General features: G+C 41.7%; 1 protein-coding gene across 1 annotated transcript in view; it reads right to left on the bottom strand.

Moving 5' to 3' along the window:
- tubgcp3 (tubulin gamma complex component 3) overlaps positions 1-16,941 on the bottom strand; it is a 130,710-nt gene that overhangs the window by 95,726 nt on the left and 18,043 nt on the right. Inside the window, exons 4-6 of the mRNA XM_080182694.1 lie at positions 15,262-15,339; positions 8,279-8,493; positions 945-1,114 (exon numbers count right to left, since the gene is read on the bottom strand). Of these exons, the coding sequence (XP_080038820.1) occupies positions 945-1,114; positions 8,279-8,493; positions 15,262-15,339 (463 nt within the window). The remainder of the gene's footprint in view (positions 1-944; positions 1,115-8,278; positions 8,494-15,261; positions 15,340-16,941) is intronic.

A 16,941-nucleotide genomic window follows, 5' to 3' on the forward strand; every position in this document is an offset into this window, starting at 1 on the left:
ATTTCATGGCACCAATTCAAAAAGCAGCAGGTATTGTTCTTCCCAGTGCCCTGAACAATCAACCAAAATCCCATAAACATTATCTGGCTATTATCAAATCGCTGTTTAAGGGAGCCCGCTGGGTACAATTTGGCAGCTATGTTTCCTACATTACAACAGTGACTACTCTTCAAAAGTTATTAATTGGGCACAATTCGCTTCAGAACATCCAATGGCTGTGAAGTGCACTACATAAGTACAAGCCTCTCTTTGTTTTCACTGTATAAAAATTCTTCTGCCAATTTAGCTACTGGTTTTCCTAAAGTCTTTGAGGTATAGGAAACATGTATCTTCCCAGTTACAGGTAATAATGCAGCTCAGAACTCTGCAGGCAATTTTCAGAGTCAAGCACTCTCGCCTTTCATGAGGTGAAGATGAGAGGATGGGAAATATTCCTTGGCTGAGAAGAAATTAAGAAACTCAAGGAAGAGCCTTTCAATTCAAAAGACACCAACTGGTAATTTAATTAACCAAAGAAGAGTTTGCCAATTATAGACGAGTATGACCACAACATGTACTCAAATGGAACTAAGTCACCAAATAGTTGTTGACATATTCAAGGTCGTGGGGAACATCATGGAACATAAGGCAAATAACTGGGAATTAAAAAACTTTTCCATCTTATGATACAAGCAATAATGACCAAGTTCTTTGTAAGCCAACAGGAGCAACACAACTACCACTGGAATCAAGGAAAAGAAAGGATCTTTCCAAGTGTTTTACAGCCAATGCAATACTTCAGATGTGCAGTCACACTTGCGGTAATATAGGAAACAATGCAGCCAATTTGGACATAGCAAAATCACAAACTTCAATTTGACAATGACCACGTAATTTGGACAACTGTTCTGGAAACCTCTTTCATTTTGATTGACCAACAAACTAAGATGCTATTGAATACTCACAGTCCAGTTCTCCTTCACGTCTCATTCTTGACATATTGCGAGTGATAGAGTTTGGAAGGCCTTTTGAGGTAGATAGTGATGGAGGTTGAGCAGCAGACAAAGCCCATGCAAACCGTGATCCTAACTGCTGTCTCACTGTATCTGCTGTTCCTGTAGTTTGGTACGTTTGTCTGATCAAGAAACAACAAACGTTATTAGAAGTTACATTTGACGGGAACTTAGCTATGTTTAAAACTCAACCTTTTTTCATTCATGGGATTAGGCCAGCATTTATTGCTCAGCTATAATTGCCCTTTGAGAAGGTGATGGTGAACTGCCTTCTTGAACCACTACAGTCCATGTGGTACAGGTACACCTAGTTATGTGGCAGAAATTATCATGCAGAAGAACTGTTGTGCTTTTCCGATCATACATACCACCAGATTTTCAAAGTTTTGTGTATATGTACTTTCACAGAGGGAAAGAGAAAGAGCACGATAAGATTGCAGTATGCATAAATATAACTAAGGAACAAAGGTAATGGACAGGGGAACATCTATGGATATTGTTTATATGGGCTTCCAGGAAGCTTTGATAAAGTCCCATAGAAGAGACTGTTAACCAAGGTAGATGCCCACGGAATTGAAGGCGAATTACTGACATGGCTGAGTGGCAGGCAACAAAGTAGGGATAATGGGTAGGTACTCAAATTTGCGGGATGTGATTAGTGATGTCCACAAGGATCTGTGTTGGTACCTCTGCTGTTGACATTATTTATTAACAATTTGGATAATAGCATAGAAAGTCGTGTATTTAAATTTGCTAAAGGCACAAGTTAGATGGCATTGTGGACAGTGTAGATGATAGCATAAAATTACAAAGATATTGATGGACTAGAATGGACAAAACTGTGACAGATGGATTTCAATCCATCCACAGAAGGCAGTGGAGGCCAGGTCATAAGTGTATTTAAGACAAAGGTAGATAGATTATTGATTGATGAGGAGATCAAAGGTTACAGGGAAAAGGCAGGAGAATGGGGTTAAGAAACTTGATGTGGGTATGCCGGCGTTGGACTGGCGTAAACACAGTAAAAAGTCTGACAACACCAGGTTTTAGTCCAACCGATTTATTTGATAATAGACTCACAAGCTTTCGGGGTTAGTCCCTTCGTCAGGTGAATGGAGAGTTCTGGCCTCAGACAGAGCATATAAAGCACAGACAGTTTAGAGATTACTGATTAGAATGCGAATCCTTACACCTAACCTGCTGTTCAAGACCTGAAGTGGCTGACAATGTGAGTGGAAGGAGCACTGATCACAGGTTAAAGAGATGTGTATTGTCTCCAGACAGTACAGTAAGTGAGGTTTTGCAAACCCAGGCAAGTCACGGGGGTTACAGATAGTGCGACATGAACCCAAGATCCCTGTTGAGACCGTCCTCACGTGTGCGGAACTTGGCTATCAGTCTCTGCTCAGCGACTCTGCGCTGTCATGTGTCGTGAAGGCCGCCTTGGAGAATGCTTACCCGAAGGTCAGAGGCTGAATGCCCGTGACCACTGAAGTGTTTGCCAACAGGAAGGGAACAGTCTTGCCTGGTGATTGTCGAGCGATGTTCATTCATCCGTTGTCGTAGCGTCTGCATGGTCTCCCCAATGTACCATGCTTCGGGACATCCTTTCTTGCAACGTATCAGGTAGACAATGTTGGCCGAGTTGCAAGAGTATTTACCATGTACCTGGGGGATGGTATTCTCACGTGTGATGATGGTATCCATGTCGATGATCCGGCATGTCTTGCAGAGGTTGCTGTGGCAGGGTTGTGTGGTATTGTGGTCACTGTTCTGAAGGCTGGGTAGTTTGCTGCGAACAGTGGTCTGTTTGAGGTTGTGTGGTTGTCTGAAGGCAAGAAGTGGAGGTGTGGGGATAGCCCGGCGAGATGTTCGTCTTCATCAATGACATGTTGAAGACTCCGGAGAAGATGTCGTAGCTTCTCCGCTCTGGGGAAGTACTGGACGACGAAGGGTACTCTGTCCACTGTGTCCCGTGTTTGCCTTCTGAGGAGATCGGTGCGGTTTTTCGCTGTGGCGCATCGGAACTGTCGATCTATGAGTCGAGCACCATATCCTGTTCTTATGAGGGCATCTTTCAGGGTCTGGAGGTGTCTGTCACGATCCTCCTCATCTGAGCAAATCCTGTGTATACGGAGGTCTTGTCCATAGGGAATGGCTTCTTTAACATGTTTAGGGTGGAAACTGGAGAAGTGGAGCATTGTGAGAATGACTGTGGGCTTGCGGTACAGTGAGGTGCTGAGGTGACCGTCCTTAATGGAGATGCGTGTGTCCAAGAATGCAACTGATTCTGGGGAATAGTCCATGGTGAGTCTGATGGTGGGGTGGAATTTATTGATATCATCATATAGTTGTTTCAGTGATTGTTCACCATGAGGCCAAAGGAAGAAAATGTCATCGATGTATATAGTGTATAGCATTGGTTGAAGATTCTGTGCAGTGAAGAAGTCTTGTTCGAACCTGTGCATGAAGATGTTGGCATATTGAGGTGCAAATTTGGTCCCCATGGCTGTTCCATGTGTCTGGATGAAAAACTGGTTGTTGAAGGTGAAGACATTGTGGTCCAGGATAAAGCGGATGAGTTGTAAAATTGCATCTGGAAACTGGCAGTTGTCAGCATTGAGTGCTGAGGCAGTCGCAGCAATGCCATCGTTGTGGGGGATGTTGGTGTAGAGCGCCGAGACATCCATTGTGACGAGGAGTGTCCCTGGTTCAACTGCTCCGTATGTGCCGAGTTTCAGTAGGAAGTCCGTAGTGTCGCGACAAAAGCTGGGGGTTCTTTGTACAATGGGTTTCAGGATGCCCTCGACGTAGCCGGAGAGGTTCTCACACAGAGTTCCATTGCCCGATACGATGGGATAGCAGGTTAGGTGTAAGGATTCGCATTCTAATCAATAATCTCTAAACTGTCTGTGCTTTATATGCTCTGTCTGAGGCCAGAACTCTCCATTCACCTGACGAAGGGACTAACCCCGAAAGCTTGTGAGTATATTATCAAATAAACCGGTTGGACTAAAACCTGGTGTTGTCAGACTTTTTACTGTGTTAAGAAACTTATCAACCATGATTAAGTGATGGAGCAGACCTGATGGGCGAATGGCTTCATTCTGCTGCTATATCTTATGGTCTTATTATAGATCACTTGCATCAATGGCCACCTTGAGTTGCTTTGCATAATTTGGTGTCGTCAAAATTGGTGTGGTGGTTAACAGCTTTCAGGTTGTCAATTGTCTCCTGACATTCAGATGCTCACTGAACTTTCCTGTGCTTTTTCAGCAATTCAGTCAGGAGAGCAATCACACTGCTAAAATTTGGCCTGGATTTTCTTTAAAAACAACTCACGCCCAGGAATATCAGCACTCCTCTTCTCGTCAGCAGAATTGGGATCCCTCTATTCCCTCCCTATTCGTGTACCCATCCAGATTCCTCTTAAAATGTTGGCAACGTGCCTGCTTCCACCACCACCTGTGGCAGTGTGTTCCAGACACCCACCACTCTCTGCGTGAAAAACCTCCCTGCAAATCTCCTTTAAGCATTCTGCCTCTCACCTTATTCTTGTGCCCCCTTGTAACTGACACTTCCATCCTGGGTAAAAGCCTCTAACTACCCACCCTGTCTATGCCTCTCAAAATTTTGCAGACTTCTATCAGGTCTCCCCTCAGCCTCCATCTTTCCAGTGAAAACAATCCTAGTTTATTCAACCTCGCTTCACAGCCAACACCCTCGTAAACTTTCTTTGCACCCCCTCCAAAGCTTCCACATCTTTCTGGTAGTGAGGTGACCAGAACTGCACACAAAACTCCAGGTGCAGCCTATATGAAACCAGCCAAGGTTTCATATAACTGCAACATGAGTTGCTAATAACTCTTGTACTCAATGCCCCAGCCAAAGAATGCAAGTATGCCATTTGCCTTCATAATCACCTTGGCCACTTGTATTGCCACTTTTAGGGAACTGTGGACTGCACACCCAGATGTATGTTAATGTTCTGAAGGGTTCTGTCATTTACAGTATAATTCACACCTAAATTTGATCCTCCAAAATGCATCAACTCATATGTGTTCGGATTAAATTCCATCTGCTACTTCTGTGTCCAAGTCTCCAATCTATCAATACCCTGTTGTATCCTCTGATAATCCCTGGCACTCTCAGCAACTCCACCAATCTTCGGATCATCCGTAAATTTACTATCATGGGGGAAGGGTAGTTTTGAAGAGCCCAGAGAAATAAACAGTCTCTCATTGGCTTTAGGCTGAATTCACTTGTCTATCTACTTTCCTTCAAAACTCTCATTGTAAAGATCCAGACAGCTGACTTTTGCTGTTTTCTGGAGATGATGGTGCTGAGTAGAATTATTTTAAGAACTCTCTCTTTGCAGTAGGGGAATCCCTGGATAGTGACAGTGAACTAACTGGGTTTGAAGCTTAACATGTGGGTTGCCGAGAGAGAGAGAGGAAGGAGGGACCCAACTTGGATCGTCTCTTGTCAGTGCTTCTGTTGTTAAGTAGAAGTTTAAACACACAAAGGATGGCTTGTCACATGCCCAGTGATTCAAACATGGTCATAACTTTGGTATTCCCCTTCGTAGTTTAATGAGCTTGTGCCTGGGAATCCCCTCATTGAATATCCTAAGCAATTGCCTCAATGTCAATAGGTGGCTCATTCAGTTTTTCCTCGCCCTTGTTGAAATGGACCATGGTGTGTTTCCCAAACCCCAGTTTATGAAATCCAGTGTTAACAATATCTCAACAGCAAATTCTTTACGCCAAAACTAGGGTCTATTAACACTTTCAAAACTTGAGATGGATTGCGACACACATTCACACTCATGGGCGTCCAAAATAGAAAGGCAGAGAAAGAAAGGGAAAGATGTTACAAATTGCAGGACACCAAAAAAAAGGCAAAAGATATTGGCATTAGTTCTTTAGAGTCCAGTAAGTCAATATTCAATGAAGATTCTTTCAGGTGGCTTTGACTGATAGAATTCCTGGTCTTTGTCCTAGAAACTCAGTTGAGACAGTTGAAGATGCAGCAATGCACTTTTGTATTCTGGGAATTAGTTCACTCTGTATCCAAAATACAGAATTATTTTTGTAAGTGTAACTTTGCATCTGAGAGATTGAGGTCAAAGGCAGGCTGCTAACCAAGAGACAGTTTTCTCTTCTGAGGTTAAGTCGCAACTGAAGACAGAACCCAAAAGCTGTACAATTAAATTAATTCAAATAGCTTACGTCTCAGTCATGTGACAGGGTGGTTTCACATCAAACTATTCAGCTAACAATATACTTTAGGGACTCTTGTTAAAACCCATTGTATTTTGAGCAGATAACTGTGGAACCATTAGCACAATGTTGGAGATGAGGAGTCACAACCAACTCTGCCTTTAGCCAGAGCAGGTTGGGGCAGATGTCTTATCTACTAGTCCTTTGTATTTACTTAGCTGGGATATTCAAACAATGCAAAGGGATATCACTTTCCAGGAGGATGATAAATTAGTTTTTGTTCACTCAGATGGCTTAGAAGCTTCCAAAACTATCACATGACCAGCCGTGGCCACTTTCAGCCCAGCAATTGTCCATTTTGTTAAAAACTAAATTTAAATTTGAGAATATGGAAGAGATAAATTTATTTCAAATTTCTTTTTTTTCATGCCTTCTCAGCATGACACCAACAGAGCAGGTTGCAATGGGGAGAATAAAGTGATGAAGGTCGGTTAGCTATTTTTGATGCAAGCTCTTGGCCTGCGTTCAAAAAGTCTCTTTTAAAAGTTCAGCTTGTTTTCCAACCATTGAATTAAAAATCATTATTTGGCACACAGCATGTTTTCATGTCAAATGCACTGCATGAGAGCGTAATGAAAGCAGATTAAATTGTGGTTTTGAAAAGGTTATTGGATAATTACCGGAAAGAAAAATTACAGAACTAAGTGAAAAGAGTGGAAGAGCTGAACAAATCAAATTGTTCTTGCAGAACCAGAGAGCCAACAGACACCCTTCTGTGTTGTAACCATTCTATATCCTTTCAATCTCATTGTCTTCATCCACATATCCAGTGGAATACTGAATGCTAATATTGGTTTTTGGATCTCCAACACTTTGCTCAATATAATACACATGGCAGTGTATCACCTCGTACGTGTTTGGGTTAAATTCCATCTGCTATTTTTATGCCCAAGTCTCCAATCTATAAATACCCTGTTGTATCCTCTGATAATCCCCGGCACTCTCAGTAACTCCACCAATCTTGGTATCATCTGCAAATTTACTATTGTGGGGGGAGGGTAGTTTTGAACAAGTCATAGTCTTAGAACAGGTCATATATACCTATACATAAACATTCTAAAGAGTTATCCCTGTTGTCACAACTTAGATACACCCTTGTGAGCAGTAAGACTGTTGTTCCTGCTCACCCGTGTTTCCCAGCACCTTTGTTCTGCTGCATAGCTTGATAAGAGTTAAGAGAGGAGAGTTAAAAGGAAATGAAACAGTGAATAATCAAAGAGGTGTCACTAAAAATCCTGAGCAGATTCAAAAGTGCATCTGTAACTCTTTGTAGTCAACACTAATTGTTGAATGAGATCTGTAGCTGGCTTATAATGGAAGAGCTTTACTGTAAGCAAGAATCCAAACTTGAAAATCTTATGGAAGACATCAGTAACCACTAAAACTGCTTACCTCCTGGGGCACATTAAGAACCAAGTAGCTTGTTCCAAATGCCCACGACATGTTTACTTTCACACTGTCCCATTGTTTGGAGGATTCCATTAGACTTCGTTCACTCCAGTGATTGAAGGTGACTGAGGTTTGCAGCCATTTATATTGTTGGTGAAAGTACCCTCCCATCACTGCTTGCTTTACTTTATGCAATTTATCCCTGTCCCATAGCCTCCAGTAAAGGTGAGTTACGCTAGACTTTATGGTTTATCTCCACATTTGTAAGACAACTTTCTAGAGATTCAAGTGTTTTACTTGGTGACAGACACAATCATATAATTTAGAATTCCTTTAGACTACTATCATCACTTCCCATAATAGGGCTGAAGAAAAATATTCAACCAAGAATTCCTGTCGTGAATCAGCAATTTATACTCTTCTCTCAGCAAGGGAACATGGGAAAACAATCTAAACAGCCAATGATCAAATAGATCTCTGTGTATGAGTATGACAAAATTCAAATCACCCTGACTACACAGCAGACTCATCATCACATTAGAAATTACTGTTCTATCATCCTTAAGAACACTGTATTCATGTTTACTTTAAGGTACTGAATAGAAGATTACTTACCCAGGTAATAAAGATTGAGGAGTTGGTGTTGGTCCATTTAATCCATAGAAACTAAGGCTACCAACTCCACTGCTTCCAATGCTGCCAGCACTCTGGGATGAGGGAGCTCTATCGGGGTAAGTTAGCGGCAGACTCTGGGGTCTCGAGTAGTAGTAAGGGGTAGAATGAGCATCTCTTGGCAATGCTTGAGCAAATAATGCTGCATAATTAGCAACCTGGAAAATCAGAATAATTGAGCTTTAGACAAAGCGGCAATAGTAGAGTCATAGAATCATAGAGGTTTACAGCACGGAAACAGGCCCTTCAGCCCGACTTGTCCGTGACCTTTTTTTTTAAAACCCTTAAGCTAATCCCCAGTGCCTGCATTGGCCCATATCCCTCTTTACCCTTTTACCCACGTAACTGTCTAAATGCTTTTTAAAAGACAAAATTGTACCCGCCTCTATGACTACCTCTGACAGCTTGTTCCAGGCACTCACTCACCACCCTGCGTGTGAAAAATCTGACCCTCTGGACACTTCTGCATCTCTTCCCTCTCACCTTAAACTTATGCTCTCTAGTTTTAGACTCCCTTACCTTTGGGAAAAGGTACTGGCTATCTAGCTGATTTATGCCCCTCGTTGTTTTATAGATCGCTATAAGATCACTCCTCAGCTTCTACGCTCCAGAGAAAAAAGTCCCAATCTATTCAGTTTGTCCTTATAACTCAAACTATCAAGTCCCAGTAGCATTCTAATAAATCTTTTCTGCACTTTTTCTAGTTTAATAGTATCCTTTCTATAATAGGGTGACCAGAACTGTACACAGTATTCCAAGTGTGGCCTTACCAATGTCTTGTACAATTTAGCAAGATATTCCAACTCCAGAATTCAATGTTCCGACCAATGAAACCAAGCATGTCGAATGCCTTCTTCACCACACTGTCCACCTGTGACTCTACTTTCAAGGAACTATGAACATGTAGCCCTAGATGTCTTTGTTCTGTTACTCTCCCTAACGCCCTACTATTAACTGAATAATTGCTGCCCTGGTTCAATCTACCAAACTGCGTCACCTCGCATTTATCTAAATTAAAGTCCATCTGCCATTCGTTAGCCATTGGCCCAACTGATCAAAATCCTGTTGCAATCTTAGATAACCTTCTTCGCTGTCCACTACGCCACCAATCTTGATGTCAGCTGCAAACTTACTAACATTGCTTCCTATATTCTCATCCAAATCACTAATATAAATGAGAAATAACAGTGGACCCAGCACCGGTCTCTGAGGCACACTGCTGATCACAGACCTCCAGTTTGAAAAACAATCCTCTACAACCACCTTCTGTCATCAAGCCAATTTTGTGTCCATTTAGCTACCTCAGTGAGATTTAACCTTACGCAACAACCTACCATGTGGCACCCTGTCAAAGGCCTTGCTAAAGTCCATGTAGACAACATCAACTGCACTGCCCTTAGTTACTTCTTGGCTACCCCTTCAAAAAAAACTCAATTAAATTTGTGAGAGGTGATTTTCCACTCACAAAGCCATGCTGACTGTCCCTAATCAGTCCTTGCATCTCTAAATGCCTGCAGATCCTGTCTTTCAAAATACCTTCCAACAATTTACCCATCACAGATGTAAGGCTCATTGGCCTGCAGTTTCAGGCTCTTCCCTGCAGCCTTTTTTAAACAAAGGCACAACATTTGCCATCCTTCAACCTTCAGGTACCTCACTTGTGACTATCGATGATTCAAATATCTTTGCTAGGGGACCTGCAATTTCCTCTCTAGCCTCTCACAATGTCCTGAGATACACTTCATCAGTCCTGGGGATTTATCTATCTTGATGCACTTTAAGAATTCCAGCACCTCCTCAAGACATCACTATTTATTTTCCCAAGTTCCCTAACATGCATGCTTTTTTCAAGTGAATACTGATGAGAAATATTCATTTAGGATCTCACCCATCTCTTGTGCATTCCGCACATAGATGACCTTGTTGATTCTTAAGAGGCCCCACTCGCTGCCTTGTTACTCTTTTGCCCTTTATGTATTTGTAGAAGCTCTTTGGATTCTCCTTTGCTTTATCTGCCAAAACAATCTCATGTCCCCTTTTTGCCCTCCTGATTTCTCTCTTAACTCTATTCCTACACCCCCTCTACTCTTCAAAGGATTCATTTGATCCCAGCTGCCTATGCATGTAATGTGCCCTCCTCTTCTTCTTGATCAGGGCCTCAATATCCTGAGTCATCCAAGGTTCCCTACTTCTGCCAGCCTTGCTCTTCACTCTAAGAGGAATGTGCTTACCCTGAAACTGGTTAACACACTTTTGAAAGCCTCCGACTTACTAACACTCCTTTGCCTTCCCAAATGCAAATTTAAAAATCTTTGGATCAGAGCTCCCAATCAGTCCACTACTTAAAACCTACTGAGGTGAACATTTAATTTACAAGACATATTTTTGAGTCAACTATGGTAAAGGTTAAAATTGTAGAAAAGGAACAGACACTTTGCTGAGGATTTCCAGATACGAACTGAAGCTCATGATCAACGGAAGCTACTGTGCATAGGCCATCCATACATTAGAAAACGGTTAATACCAAATGTCTGCTCCTAAATTACTTCTAACCAGCAGTTTAAAACATTAAATCAACCAAAGAGTTAGTAGAAACACTGCACCCCCATGGCTGCATGGGTTTCCTCCGGGTGCTCCGGTTTCCTCCCAAAGTCTGAAAAATGTGTTGGTTAGAGGGGGATTAGCCACGCTAAATTGACCCTTAGTATCAGAGGGACTGTTTCAAAGAAAAAGATAATTACAGCACAGGAACAGGCCCTTCGGCCCTCCAAGCCTGCATCAACCATGCTGCCCGACTAAACTGAAACCCCCTACCCTTCCAGGAATCGTATCCCTCTATTCCCATTCTGTTCGTGTACTTGTCAAGACACCCTTTAAAAGTCACTACCATATCCCCTTCCATTGCCTCCCCTGGCAACGAGTTCCAGGCATCCACTACTGTGCAAAAAAATCAGCCTTGTACATCTCCGTTAAACCTTGCCCCTCGCATCTTAAACAGATGCCCCCTAATAAGTGACTCTTCCACCCTGGGAAAAAGCATTTGACTTCCACTCTGTCCATGCCTCTCATAATCTTGTAGACTTCGATCAGGTCTCCCCTCAACATCCGTCGCTCCAGTCAGAACAAACCAGTTTCTCCAACCTCTCCTCATAGCTAATGCCCACCATACCAGGCAACATCCTGGTAATTCTTTTCTGTACCCTCTCCAAAGTCTCCACTTCCTTCTGGTAGTGTGGCGACCAGAATTTAACACCATATTCCAATTGTGGCCTAACTAAGGTTCTACAAAGCTGCAACATGACTTGCCAATTTTTAAACTCAACACCCCAGCCGATGAAGGCAAGCATGCCGTATGCCTTCTTGACTACCTTCTCCTCCTGCATTGCCACTTTCAGTGGCCTGTGTACCTGTACACCCTGGTCCCTTTGCCTATCAATACTCTTAAGGGTTCTGCCATTTACTGTGTATTTCCTATCGTATTAGGCCTTCCATAATGCATTACCTCACATTTGTCCTGATTAAACTCCATCTGCCACCTCTCCGACCAAGTCTTCAACTGATCTATATCCCGCTGTATCCTCTGATGGTCCTCATCGCTATCCGCAAATCATTTTATGATTTAAGACAACTCAAATATACTAGGGTGTCATCACACATTGAAGTCCAAAGCTCAGAAAAAAACTTCAAGATATTGAGATTCAATGTGCAAGGTCTCTACTCCTGAACTCTCCAATGGCCTGCCACTTTTTCCAAATGAGTTGCATATGTGACAAATACAGGACTACCCTAGCAGAACACAGAACATAGAACATTACAGCGCAGAACAGGCCCTTCGGCCCACGATGTTGCGCCGACCAGTTAAAAAAAACAATGACCTTCTAACCTAAACCAAACCCTTACCATCCATAAACCTATCCACGGATCTCTTAAACGCCCCCAGACTAGGCGCATTTACAACTGCAGCAGGCAGGGCATTCCAATCCCTCACCACCCTCTGGGTAAAGAACCTACCCCTGACATCCGTCCTATAACTACCACCCCTTAATTTAAAGCTATGCCCCCTCGTGCTAGCTTTCTCCAACCGAGGAAAAAGGCTATCACTGTCCACCGTATCTAAACCTCTAATCATCTTATATGTTTCAATAACGTCCCCTCGTAGCCGCCTTCTTTCTAACGAAAACAACCTCAAATCCCTCAATCTCTCCTCATAGGACCTCCCCTCCATACCAGGCAACATCCTGGTAAACCTCCTCTGCACCCTCTCCAAAGCCTCCACATCCTTCCTTTAATGTGGGGACCAGAACTGCACACAATACTCCAAGTGCGGCCGCACCAGAGTTTTGTACAGTTGCATCATGACGCTGCGCCTCCTAAATTCAATCCCCCTACCAATAAACACCAAGACACCGTATGCCTTCCTAACAACCCTATCTACTTGATTCCCAACTTTCAGGGATCTATGTACACATACACCTAGATCCCTCTGTTCATCCACACTATTCAGAGTCCTACCGTTAGCCCTATACTCTACACATCCATTATTCCTGCCAAAGTGAATTACCTCACACTTTTCCGCATTAAACTCCATCCTCCACCTCTCGGCCCAGCTCTGCAACTTATCCAAGTCTCCCTGTAGACTAAGACACCCTTCCTCACTATCTACCACACCTCCAACTTTGGTGTCATCAGCAAATTTACTAATCCACCCAACTATACCCTCATCCAGATCATTTATAAAAATTACAAACAGCAGTGGCCCCAAAACAGATCCCTGAGGCACACCACTCGTAACCGAACTCCATGACGAATACTTACCATCAACCACTACCCTCTGTCTCCTATCCGCCAGCCAATTCCTGATCCAATTTCCTAGATCACCCTCAATCCCATACATCCCATAGTATCCTTAATATTGTGATAGCATCTCCTCACATGTTACAACCACTTTTTATATTTGGCAGGAGCAGAAGTAGAAGAAATATCTGTTTTCAGTTTTCCTCTTGAACTTCAATGTCAGGTGCAACCTCCAACTAATTAGGGTCAAGCCACATATTTTTGTTCTAGCAAAGCTGTTTCCCTTTCCCAACCAGCAGAATTTTTAATTTGTATTATAGCGTTCTTCAGTGAAAATGACTAGTCATGAATATACATGTGCAATTGCAAATCCTCAGTACAACACATCAGCGTATTTTAAATCATAACCTTAACACAAAGTGGTAAATGCCTAAAATTTGATTTTCTTTAAATTTAGCTAAAGAATATAATAAAGACAAAGTTAAGGATTTGTACAATTGGCTATTGAACAAGGATGTCTTAATGCAGTTGAACATGACCTTGGTGAGACCAGACCTAACAGTGTTTGGTCTCTCAAAGCAAGGATATACCTGCATAGACGGAATGCAGTAAAGGTTCACCAGTCTTATTCCTGGAATGCAGAATTTTGTATGGGAACACATTAGGTTGACTGAGCCTGTATTAGAAGAATGGGAGGGGATTTAAATGAAGCGTATAAAATTGTGACAGGACTGGATGTAGAGATGTTATTTCCTTTGCGGGGGGGGGGGCTGGAGAGGCAGCAGCTGCACGTGTGGTTGGGTGTGTGTGATTGCAGGTGCACTCCACAACAAGGAGTCACAGTGATACAACTGAGTGGCTTGCTAGGCCAGTTCAGAGGGCAGCTGAGAGTCAACTGTGGCTGTGGCTCTGGAGTAACATGTCGGCCAAACCAGATAATGACTGCAGGTTTCCTTCCCTAAAGGACATTAATGAGCTAGCTGGGTTTTTCCAACAATCAACAATGGTTTCATGGTCATCAATAGATTCTTAATTCCAGATTTTTTTTATTCAATTCAAATTCCACCATCACACTTGAAGATTTCAAATATTAAATTTAAGCATTTATTTTAGAAAAAGAAAATACCACTTAAGGACACAAGAACACATTGACATAATTAGCAGTACTTTTACAAACATTGCCTAAAAATATTGGCTCTAGAGAATTCAGAGGTAAACCCCCTTTCGATAGCAAACATTCACACAGCTCTTTAGTCCATAAAAATCCATTCTAATAATATTACCAGAACATGTACGACTGTGATAGGGAAAACCTTAGACAGAATTTTCCTCCTAGCCACAAATGTTCCACAAATGAATAAAAAGTCTTCAATTTCTGTTAAAAATGTTTGTTTTCTTTGATCTTCTACTTTATTATTTCTGCAGTCCTTTAAATGTTCCTTTTCCCAGAATTCACCAATCTTTCACGTTACTTTAATGGTGACTATTTTTTATATAAACTAATTTACTACTTTGCTTTATCCATTTACAATCTTCCAACTGTATAATCTCCTTTGGAAATACATCAATTAACTTTAAATCACTTCCCTTATCTGCCTAATACCCCCCTCCCCCTCAGCATTCAATCTTAGCTCTGTTCATTTCCACTACTTGCTTTCACGTCTACCCCTTATCAATGCTTTGACTCAATGTAGTGTAGCTGTTTTCAATTTAACTAAACCAGTCACACCCATGCTCTCACATACAACCTGTTTCACAGTATATGACAGTGATGCAAAAATATTGAGCAATCTAATTTTTCCTAACAGATGATGTCGCTAGGTGACTAATGTTGCTACGTTGATGGGATTAAAGATGAAAAAGCTTGGGAAAAAGCTTGTCTGGAGCTTTACGCCAGCATGAGCCGGTTGGGCAGAATGGCTTGAGTTGTAAGTGTTTAGCAACTTTATAACCATTATATATCACAATCAATTGATTCAAATAGTACTTCCAACACTGGATTAATATATAACCAGGTACCAGGATATAAATCAGCAATTTCTTCCATATTAAATAGCACTTGAGCTCATTGCTCATAATTTCCTAACAGGTTAAAGGTTATACAAATTATTAAAGAACATTTTCACTGATACCTTGCTTTGGGGTTTACGTGGATCCTCACTGAGGCTTAGCAGGAGGTACAGTACAGCCCATCTGTTTTTTATTATACCCTATGGGTGGAAGAGAATATATCTGTTAAACCAAATAATGGTTTTGCAACTATTGTTGAAACAATATATTAAAAACAGAAGTGACCAATATCAAGAAAATAACACACCCAAATGTTCAGAGAACTTAGTCACTTCCAGCCCAACATTCTCTCAACATGTCAGAATTCAGTGACAATTCAAGGCCAAATGCCAACAGTTTTTCACAGAAGCCAGAGTGAGGAACAGAATGGGGAGAAAAAGAAACCAACAGCATTGAGGGTTAGAATCATAAAGTTAATGCAACATAATCATTTAGAGATTTTTAAATTGAAGGGCTGTTAGATCAGGAGCCTATTTACATCAGTGTGCACATAAGTGATAGGGTTATTCTGTGACAAGATGGGTGAAACCTTACTTTAATGGCCAACATCTATCAAGAATAAACTGGGAAAGCCAAAGCAGTTTAAGCTCAGAGTTAAATATAATGCATGACTGCTTCACGACTCCATGCACCAAAAAAATTACAAAAGACAGTGCTCATCTTGATCTGCTGTGTGCAAATGACACAAACAATTGAGGACAAATAAAGCTTGGAGACAGTGAGTGCATGTTTAGCAGAACTTGGGGTTTAGGTGTATCCCTATATCAAAGAAATAATGAGATACCTGAAGCTGGAGGTTCAACACATCATAGAATCACTACAGGGGAGGAGGCCATTCGGCCCATCAAGTTTGCAACCACAACAATCCCACCCAGTCCCTATCCTGATAACCCCACATATTTACCCTGCTAATCCCCCTGACACTAAAGGCAATTTAGCATGGTCAATCAATCTAACCTGCACATCTTTGGACTGTGGAAGGAAACTAGAGCAACTGGAGGAAACCCACAAAGACATGGGGAGAATGTGCAAACTCTGCACAGACAATCACTGAGGCCAGAATTGAGCTCAGATCCCTGCGCTGTGAGGCAGCAGTGCTAGCCACTGTGCCGCCCTTTTTGAATCAGGAGCCTTCTGCAGACTCTCAAATTATAACACCCAAAATGAGAATCATAGGTAAATAAATACCTACCTTCAAGAAGCTCAAACTAAACAAAAAATCTGAAATTAATACACAAATCTTTCAAATCCAACAAGGGAAAAAGATAGCGGTCCACTGGAATGAATAAAAGAATATTCAGATATATGCGAATTGGATGATCAGAGGGACAAAAGGTAAGACCCAAAAAAAGCCACAAACATTAAACATAATGGGGCAGCCAGCAAAGAGAAGAACTGAGACCATAAAAATTGTGGATCAGGACAATATAAAGATCTGTGAAATATTCATAAAGGGAGAATGAATAACATGTCCTCTATGAGCAATAACTGAAGTAAAATTAATGCTCCTGTCATTAATGGGATGGAAATGCTAGATAAGGGAAACAGGATCAAAAATAGATAGATATCCGTGGTTAAATGGTATTTATTCTTAATTATACTAGAGTCCCAAAAGAGACAGGAAACTTGGGAAATGTTGATAATCATTATTACTGAATCAGTGGAAAATAGGAAGATACCTGCAGATTGGAAATAAGTTATATGATGCATTTGTATTCAAAAAGATGACAAAAGAAACACAG

Source organism: Carcharhinus amblyrhynchos, unplaced genomic scaffold, assembly GCF_965287045.1.
Source record: "Carcharhinus amblyrhynchos unplaced genomic scaffold, sCarAmb.v2.hapA scaffold_80, whole genome shotgun sequence".
Classification (NCBI taxonomy): domain Eukaryota; kingdom Metazoa; phylum Chordata; class Chondrichthyes; order Carcharhiniformes; family Carcharhinidae; genus Carcharhinus; species Carcharhinus amblyrhynchos.